This window comes from Lottia gigantea (assembly GCF_000327385.1).
Source record: "Lottia gigantea unplaced genomic scaffold LOTGIsca_163, whole genome shotgun sequence".
Classification (NCBI taxonomy): domain Eukaryota; kingdom Metazoa; phylum Mollusca; class Gastropoda; family Lottiidae; genus Lottia; species Lottia gigantea.
Genome location: NW_008708015.1, coordinates 197,771 through 207,856, shown reverse-complemented (window position 1 = coordinate 207,856; position 10,086 = coordinate 197,771). Strand labels below are relative to the sequence as shown.

At 35.3% G+C, this 10,086-nt stretch overlaps 2 protein-coding genes across 2 annotated transcripts in view; both read left to right on the top strand.

The window, feature by feature from the left end:
* Window positions 1–262: 262 nt before the first annotated feature.
* On the top strand, window positions 263–4,980 carry LOTGIDRAFT_53633 (hypothetical protein; the record flags this gene model as incomplete). Its single annotated transcript, XM_009051279.1, has 4 exons — window positions 263–563; window positions 2,414–2,670; window positions 3,636–3,912; window positions 4,706–4,980. Coding segments are annotated over 4 exons (1,110 nt in total), but the record flags the coding sequence as incomplete, so codon positions are not given.
* Window positions 4,981–6,122: 1,142 nt separating this feature from the next.
* Window positions 6,123–10,086, top strand: part of LOTGIDRAFT_141638 (hypothetical protein) — a gene marked incomplete at both ends in the record, with an annotated part of 9,728 nt that continues 5,764 nt past the window's right edge. The window contains 5 exons of the mRNA XM_009051300.1: window positions 6,123–6,402; window positions 7,176–7,475; window positions 7,989–8,294; window positions 8,529–8,786; window positions 9,876–10,043. Coding sequence (XP_009049548.1) covers window positions 6,123–6,402; window positions 7,176–7,475; window positions 7,989–8,294; window positions 8,529–8,786; window positions 9,876–10,043 — 1,312 coding nt within the window. The remainder of the gene's footprint in view (window positions 6,403–7,175; window positions 7,476–7,988; window positions 8,295–8,528; window positions 8,787–9,875; window positions 10,044–10,086) is intronic.

Sequence of the window (10,086 nt, the reverse complement as noted above, 5' to 3'; positions counted from 1 at the left end):
ATTGTTCTTTGTTATTGTGTGAGCAGTAAGACATCTGAATACAAATTGCTAAAGGTCAAGTGAATGAAAGGTATCCATTTAAAATAAAGTCAGATATTTTATGTGTATCAATTTAACCCAAATGGTTAACATTTAAAACATCAAGTTGCTTATCATCAACATCAACATTGCTTATATTTTTGCTGGTCACCTTTCATCTTTTGGGTAAATTCACCATTCTGGGCATAGTAATTAAAAATTAATTTTAACTTTTCCAGGTGTACCAAGTGCTCCACAAGGTCCACTTGAAACTTCTGATATCTTGGCCACTTCCGTGACTATTGCTTGGAAACCACCAAAATCAGATGGTGGATTACCATTGAAGTCCTACGTCATTGAACGCAGGGACGTCAAGAGAATGACCTGGATTAAAGTAGACAAGATCAGTCCAGACATAACAACGTATTGTGTTCAGAACCTGACAGAAGGACTAGAATATTATTTCCGAGTATTTGCTGAAAATGATGAAGGCATAAGTGAACCATTAGACATGCCTAAACCAGTGAAACCCATGAGAAAACCACGTAAGTAGAACCAGCCAGATTTTAATTTCCTTTATAGATTAATTTATCATGATTCGTCTTACTGATAAGGATTTATTATGATTTTGGCAGTCTGAATTATGTACTTTTGTATTAGAAAATATTCTTTTTATAATTCAGCTTTACTCTAAATTGATTTAAAAGACCTTTAAAATTTTCACAAGCTACACTTCTATATATAGACACAGCTTTATGGAACAACAATAACTGGTTAAAGTTTTATGCAACGTTTCGACGTGTTTCCCCCGTCGTCCTCTATGTATCAAGTGAAGCTCTCAATGGTACCATACTCAAATTCTTTCACCTTTTCTTTGTAGAAGAACCATCAGCTCCCAAAGGTCCACTAAAGATCAGTGAAGTTTTGGAGACGTCAGTCACATTGACCTGGCAACCACCAGAGGATAACGGTGGTTCACCCATCAATCACTACTTTGTGGAATACACCCTGGATGAGAAGGAATGGACCGAGATCACTAAATGTACCAAGACCAACCATAAAGCCATGAACCTGAGAACAGGAAAGGAATATGTGTTCCGTGTCCAAGCGGTTAATGATATTGGTAAAAGCAACTGGCTATTATCCGAACCTGTCACTCCCAGACGTAAACCAGGTCAGTTTAGATATTTTCTCAATACGAGATTTCTTATGATATCCTGTATGGGCCTTTTTCTCAAAATGTGACAGGTGCCCAATTTTTGACCAATCGTACCTTAGTCTCAAAAACAGAAATATTTTAGCTAAGCCAATCAGTAATAGTGTCCACAGCCCACTGTCGAAATTTGAGCCTTTAAATCCATGTGTGTCCAGAAATATCTGCATTTGAATGCTAAAATGACAAGACACTGCAATGTATAGAAAAGACATCTATAGATTAGGACAAAAATTAATACTTTGAGATATTTTTGAAAGAATTAGGCAAATACTAAATTGAGTAAATATCGAAATTTAACTAATTGAATGAAGACAATTTGGAAATCCATGTTAAAGTCTGTTTTATCACATTGATTTTTTCCATCTTGGAGATGCTTGCTCTTCTAGACACCTGATACCACTTTTAATTATGAGGTACTTACTTACTTATGATTGATATATTTCTTCATATGAAAAGTTCATTAGCTGCCAAATGTTGTTACAGATTTCGGGTTTTGTTTTGCAGTTCGAATCATAAGTACTTGGTTTATTTATAAAATTTCCATTGTCCAATGAAAACATTTTAATTTCAGAGTTGCCAGGTAAACCAACTGGACCAATCAAAGCCACAGATATCCAGAAGACATCGATAACAATTGAATGGAAGGAACCCAAGGATGACGGTGGTTCCCCTCTTACTGGATATTATATTGAGAAACGTGATGTAAAGAGAATGCAGTGGACCAAAGTCCAGAAGGTGAACCCAGAAATCACTAGCTACTGTATCCAGAACTTGGCTGAAAACAATGAATATATGTTCCGTGTTATGGCTGAAAACAGTGTTGGTGTCAGTAAACCTTTGGAATCTGAAAAATTCACTGCCAAAAGTCCTTTCAGTAAGTATTTTAAAATTTTAGACCAAGTTGACATTGATCATGTTGGTTATAAACGTGGGTTATCTTAAATCATTTATTAGATTGAGGTTACATGATGGAACTGACCTTTAACTTTATGGAATAACTACTAAAAAATTTAATTCATTGCAAACTACATAGGTTTAACTTTCTGATTCAACATTTAACAGTGCAGAAGAAACGCATGTAAGCTACAAGGGGTTTTCAGTTGTTGATTTTTTGCATCAATGAATTTCCAACTAAAGGTATACTACAAATCCAAACCCTTTTTCCAGATGTTCCATCAGCACCAGTTGGACCACTAGAAGTAACAGACCTGACCGAAGATTCAGCTACTCTCTCATGGAAACCCCCCTCAGATGATGGTGGAACACCAATAACCCATTACATCCTGGAGATGAGAGATATGAAACGATCCACATGGACCAAACTAGCAGAAGTTACCAAAACTCAATACGAAACTAACAAATTGGTCGTGGGTAATGAGTACTCTTTCCGAGTCATGGCTGTTAATGCCGAAGGTACTGGCCCTGCACTCAATTCTGTTGAACCAACTAAACCACAAAAGAAGACAGGTAACTTATTCTTGGATAATTTGTTGTCATTTTGCTTAATTATAAACTCATAATGTTACATTAGTCCTTATTTCACAGAAGAGTAATAGTCTGCAATTTTACAAAAACCATATTTGATAAACTGATGTTTTTACATTCACAAGTAATGAATATATATATAAAGGAAATGACATTTCTAAAAATCCTGAAAATCCTGAAAATCCAGAAAATAAAACTAGAAGATCCTTTCAATCAACTCTATAATGAATTCATTTCTATTTTATACCATTTTGTTTTTCTGTCTTTTTCAGAATTACCTGGTCCACCTGCCTTTATTAAAATCACCAAGGTAACGAAGAAGAGTGTGACCATTGAATGGGGACCACCAGTTAATGATGGTGGATCGAAAATCACGTCTTATCGTATCTATCTGTGTGAACGTAAGGGTATGGACTGGACAGACGTAGGTAAAGTAAAGAGTTATGATACCACGTACACTGTCAGCCATGTTGACGAGGGCAAGGAATATTATTTCGGTGTGACTGCCAGTAATGATGTTGGAATGGGTCCAATGGTGGAAACTGATAAACCAGTTAAACCACAGAAACCTGCAGGTAGGTTGATTCTTCCACCAAGGTCTTCAGAGTCTTTAGAATTATTCCATCTTCAGTGATGTTACTTTCGAAAAATAAAAGTCGTACATTACGGAACTAGAACAATTGAAATATGCTTCTGAAATTATTGCTCATTCAAATTGTCTTGTCTGCGATTTAGACAGATACCTTACTTTTGAAACTACAACCAAACTTAAGAAGTGGTTTTTTTTTGTGTTGAATTATAAATCCAATTTCACAGATTTGGGATGATTTTGGAATTGCTTTCACAAATAATCAACATTTAAGCGATAAATTTGACATTTTCTTACCATTTTCCAGGAGTTCCATCAGCACCAGAGCCACCTTTACAAGCCACAGACTTTACCAAAGAAAGCATCACCTTGTCTTGGGGTAAGAGCGAAGATGATGGTGGTTCACCTATCACAGGCTATGTGGTTGAGAAACGCGAAGGTTTCAAAGTCAACTGGTCTCAACTCGTTACAACTGAACCAGACACGACTACATATTGTGTCAAGAACGTTAAAGAGTCTCAAGATTATTATTTCCGTGTCTACGCTGAAAATGCTGTGGGTAAATCTAAATCCATTGAAACAGAGAAAGCCATGACTCCAAAGAGTCCATTCTGTAAGTTATTTATAACTGTTGTATTACTATGTTTCTAATTATTCTGACTCTTTATAGAGTGTGTGATATAGTATCTCTATTGTAAAAATCTGATTAAAATAAATATCTGTATGTTGCTATCTATGATCTGACTAAATTGTGATGCATCTCATGTTCAAGGTCATTTAAAATTCAGCCAATGAAATGCTCTGTTCTTGTGAGTATTTCTGGAATATCCAATGTCAAACATTGACTTGTATTGGTTTGGTCAAATCAGGACATTTTTGTCACTATAAGAATAAAATTCTAAAGAACACAATTTAACAAGAATCTTGTCAGATCATATTGCAAGTGAAGTATCTTACAGAACACAATTTAAAGAGAAACTTGTCAGATCATGGATGGCTAGTGTAGAAGAAACACGAAATGTGTCATCTTGTTTTGCATTTTAATCAGATTTTACTATTGTAAACTATATTATTATGTTTAATCTCTGAAGTAAAACTATAATCTTGTAAAACTTTCAGTCTTCTAAATTCTTTATTAATGTGTCTCTTTAATCTTTTATATTGATGTTTGTTAAAGATAAGAGGCTGAGATAACTTTGAAGTTCTTGTGAACAATATTAATGCTTGTTTTCTGCGCTCTCTCCTTAAAGCTCTTTTATAAATCTTCTATAAAACAAAGCTAACTAATTTCTGTGTGTGAAAAAGTGAAACTAACCTCAAATTTCTTGACATCTTGTGGTTGATTAACTGTAATTTGTTGTACTAACCTTCGTTGTTCTTCACTAATTCACTTACAGATGTACCATCGGCACCAGAAGGACCTCTTGCCATTCTGGAAGTCACGAAAGATTCAGTTTCAATTCGATGGAAGGCGCCAAAATCTGACGGAGGTTTAGAATTAAAATCGTATCACATAGAGCGAAGAGATACAAAATATACTCACTGGATTAAAGTTGATAAAATTAAACCTTCGATAACCTCGTATTGTATCCAGAATCTTCTGGAAGGCAGTGAATATTATTTCCGAGTTTTTGCTGAAAATCAGGAAGGTTTATCGGAACCACTGGATAGTACAGAAGGAGCTATTCCTACAGGACAACATGGTATATATAACATTCATACTAATTGGTTGTTTTTAATATATTATTGGTAGCAATTTGTGATTTTTGTTTTTATTAAGTTTATATACATATTTTGCCGTTGTTTTAACGATTGAAAACTGTCATTTTTCAAAAAAATATGAATATTTGTCGAATTGAAAATATAGGCGGAATCAGTTTAAGATAAAAACTGAATTATTCTTATTTATCAATGTATTCGGATAGATATAGTAAGTTAGGAATATAACACAGAGTTTTATACTCTCAAATGAATATATTTAGGACTATTTTAAGTATTTTTTTGAATGGATATAGACATAGAAATAAAGAATCAGAGCACAGATATTCATGCTCTTGTATAAATGCAGTGAGCTCTATTTTTCTATTAACTCTTTAAATTTAGTTTTTTTCAACAGGAAGCCTTTTTATATAAGCTGTTTCTGTCTTGCTACTGTATTTTGTAATTTTTCTTTGTGTATCATTATATCGTTGTTATTAAATACTGTTTTATACTGTTCAGTATATAAGTTGAACTGTACCGATCACAAATAAACTATCAATGCCTTCTCTTCTTTCCAGCTGCCCCAGGAACCTGTACTGGCCCAATAAGATTTGATAACATAACTCCCAACTCTCTAACACTTGATTGGTTGCCACCTAAAGACAATGGTGGTTCCATGGTAACAGGTTATGTCATAGAAATGGCCACCGGTGACGGTGATTGGGTAAAGATTGGCACAACCGAGGCTGGTATCACCAAGTTCAAGGTCAAAGATCTGAAGAAAGATGTCGCGTACCAGTTCTGTGTCACTGCTGAGAATAAAGTTGGTCGTGGAAAACCTCTAGAATCAGATTCTGTGACTCCAACAGTTCAAGCCGGTAGGTTGATGGTTCAAATTTTGTACCTGTTATCACTTGATGGTTGAGTTGATTGATATATTCTGGTATAGGACTTTATATTAGCAGCAATCATCAGATAGTACCCAAATATTAATCCAAAAAACTGGTTCAATATGATGACTTAAAATGACCTTAATTATTATCTTTAATTGACCTTAAATTTGAAAATGCATTTTTCTTATTTCCAGTTTTACCCTCGAAACCAGTTGGTCCAATGAAAGTACAAGAATTCAACAAGACATCAGCCACCATCCAATGGCAACCACCGAAAGATACAGGAGGTGTCCCTCTGACATCGTATATCATTGAGAAGAGAGAGGCCTTACGAGCCACGTGGAGTAAAGCTGATAAAATTGATGCTGATCAAACTGTCTATACTGCTAAAAACCTGACCGAGGGATCAGAATATTTCTTCCGTGTTGCTGCTGAAAACAAAGCTGGTGTTGGTCCCTTCTTAGAGATGGACAAACCAGTCAAAGCAAAGAGTCCATTTGGTGAGTTTTTTGAGTAATTTTCGTTTGTACAAACTATGGAAAAAAAACTTCAAGTGTTATGATAAAAATGAGTTTTGAAAATATGTTCTTTAGGTATAAGTAAACACTAACGTATATGTGATTTTATATATGAAATTTCAAGAAATATTATTTCTACGATCAATATCATATAAATATATTTCTAAATATCAGAATGAATAATGAGTGTAATATATTCCAGACAAACCAACAGAACCAACTCGAGTCAAAGTTTCAAACGTTACTGACAATTCTGCCGAGGTTACCTGGCAACCACCAGAGAATGACGGAGGCAAGGAAATACAAAACTACATTTTACAGTATCGTGAAGCTCGTAGATCTGCCTGGGTCAATGCTGGTGAAGTGCCTGCCGCGGAGAATAAATTTGTCCTTAAGAATTTGATACCAGGATCGGACTATGTGGTACAGATTATGGCTGTCAATCAAGAAGGAAAGGGAGCACCTGCTATGTGTTCTGATTCGTTCAGGCCTGAGAAAATTATTCGTAAGTTACTTCTTCATGCACCAATATATAATATATATCTAAAAATTTAAAAAACTATATAGATATGTGGTTTTACTTGGAATTCTGAAATTTCCCAAAAATAGAGAAGAACGCACAACAATAAGAGAAGCACGTCTTGCCTTTCTTGAGTAGATCACTTTCCTCCCTTCAGAGGTAATTAATTTCATTTTGTGTTTGTGTCAGTCACTGTCTACGGTCTTGTTAATCTTGGATTATTTTTAAATCACAGGTGTACCTGATCAACCAGACTCTCTCCACATTAAAAACATCAAGAAAAATTCACTCACCTTGGAATGGACACCACCTAAATATGATGGTGGAGCCCGAATCAAGAAATATATTGTCTATATCAAAAAAGAGGGTGACAACTGGGAGAAAGAAACTTCTACTGATAGTTACAAGACTAACTATGATATCACTGGACTGAAACCAGAAAAAGACTATAGTTTTGGTGTGGCTGCTGAAAATGAGATTGGTGTTGGTGAGAAGGCTGAAACTGATAAACCCATCAAATTGTCTAAACCAATCAGTGAGTAGCTTTTTGTTTTGTAGTTTGAATTCTTGTGTGGCTGACTAAACTCATATCTCCTATACTTGTTCCGAATATTTTACCCATTATTAAAACAACTGATATTGGAAGCAGGGAATAAAGCTACGAAAGCACTGACACAGGACTGAGGTTAGTAAATGGTGATGAACTTAAAACTGATATTCCTGGCACAGGCGAGGCTAGGGACTAATGACAAAGTTACTAAAGCACTGGCACTGGTTATATTTCCAATGCAAACTCTTTTTCTGTTGTGTTTCTGACAAAACATCTGTCATCAGGACAGCTTATTTGATATATAATCATACTATATTTCAATGTTGTTGTAGATGACTTTCAAGCTTTTCCAAAAATTTGTGTGCTAATTATTTTTTGAAAAAAAACCCTAAAACTTGAAAGGCAATCAGTGAACATGGTTAATTCATGGTCAACAATTCAGAACTGCTGAATCATTCTACTAGATATTCAATGGTTCATTCTTACTTTTACTTTCAGATCCACCTTCTCCTCCAGAGGGACCAATGGTTGTTTCTGAGATCCAGAAGAAATCGTGTAAGGTTGGCTGGAAGGCTCCAGAACACGATGGTGGCTCTCCAATTACCAGATATATTGTAGAGAAACGAGAACAGTGGAAGACAACCTGGACACATGTAGATAATGTGTCAGCCAATAAACTGTTCTGTGACCTTCCAAATCTCCAGGAAGGTAAAGAAATCTCTATAAGAGTTATGGCTGAAAACATTGCTGGTCAATCTAAACCATTGGAATCAGAAACGTCTGTTGTACCAAAGAGTCCTTACTGTAAGTATAACCACTTTTATTGAAGTATGGCATAATGAGAAATAAATGAAACTGCAGAAACCAGCAAAATATCAAATATTTTATAGTTATTTTGGCAGACTATAATATTATAATATGTGGAAGAAGCTTACCTTTAAAAAGGAACTAACTGATAATTTTTCTTTTTTATGCCATCAACTGCATGAGTGTGTAAATGATCCAAATTCATGACCTATATTTGCTTGTTTTTTTCAGCTGCGCCCTCAGCTCCTGAATCACTGACAGTGGAAGACATCACTGAATCATCAGTTGATCTAAAATGGACGCCGCCAGCTAAAGATGGTGGACTGCCGATTAAAGGCTACACACTAGAACGACGTGATAAACGATATGGTTCTTACGTTAAAGTTGCTACAACCAAAACATTGTCCTACACAGTTGAAAACTTGAGACTAGGAAGTGAATATTTCTTCAGAGTTTTAGCTGAAAATGATGAAGGAATGGGTCCTGCTTGTGATTTGAAAGAACCAGTTAAACCTGTCAAAGAACCAAGTAAGCTCATACTGTTTATTTGGTATTAATGAAACATTAATTAAAGAACCTAGTTTCAGAGTGTCCACATGGCTTATGATAATATTTTGGGGTCACACTTGTCAACTCTACATACCATTGAGAGTTCACAAAGCCAATAACGTAATTTGGCATTTTCATTATTGACACTAAAACAGGTTTATAATATTCTTTTTATTTTTGTAGAAGTTCCAGAGAAACCAACTGGACCAATCAGATTCTCTAACATGAAATCAACAGAGGTGACATTGGATTGGTTGAAACCTCGTGATGATGGAGGTGCACCAATCACAGGCTACCTGGTGGAAGTATCAACCAACCAGGATGTCTGGACTGAAGTCAAGATCACCAGTGATGTTGTTACCAAGGCAACAGCTAAGGATCTGAAGACTGATAAGAAATATTATTTCCGAGTTTCTGCTATCAATAAAGTTGGTAATAGTAAACCATTAGAATCTGATGCTGTAATTCCACAGAAGGAACTTGGTAAGTATGAGATATTTGAAAACTGAATAATATGGAGTGTTGTATCTCGCTTTTTTCTTCAGATGTGAAAATGGGCAATACTAAGCTGTGTGCATGGAGGAACATTTTGTATTTTGTTCCATTACTTTTCTAAGTGAACTTTTAGGGCCTTCATTACTGCTGACTGGACTTATTTTGATAATAGATCTTGAAGCTGTTTTTAACTAAGGCTTCAGAGCAACACAACATACAATAGATTAACTAACATGTCATATTTTCATTTGGAATTCTTTCTTTTACAAAATGATTTACCTTAAAAACTAACAATATAAAAAACAGAACTTGAAACATATCGTTACTAAGAGTTTCTTCAGACAACAGACCTATTTTCATCCTGCATCCTAACTTAAGTTCGACAAGTGGAACTTATTCTCAAGTCTACATTTTGAGACAAGTTCTGAACGTTTGTTTAAAGGCAGACGCTCCTGGGCACAGTTTGATTTTATAACTCCCTTCTAGTATGTTAATTGACCTGTGTCATAATATTTGTAACCACTTTTAATCTAGATGTTGTTACTGTAGGTCCACCAGGTAAACCTGAAGGTCCACTGAAAGTATCAGAGATCACCAGAGACTCTGCAACGCTAGAATGGAAACCTCCAACTGATGATGGTGGCTCAACGATAACAGGATACGTCATTGAGAAGAAAGAAACTTTACGAACATCTTGGACTCGTATTGAGAAGACACTAACATCCAGTACTAAATATACTGCCAG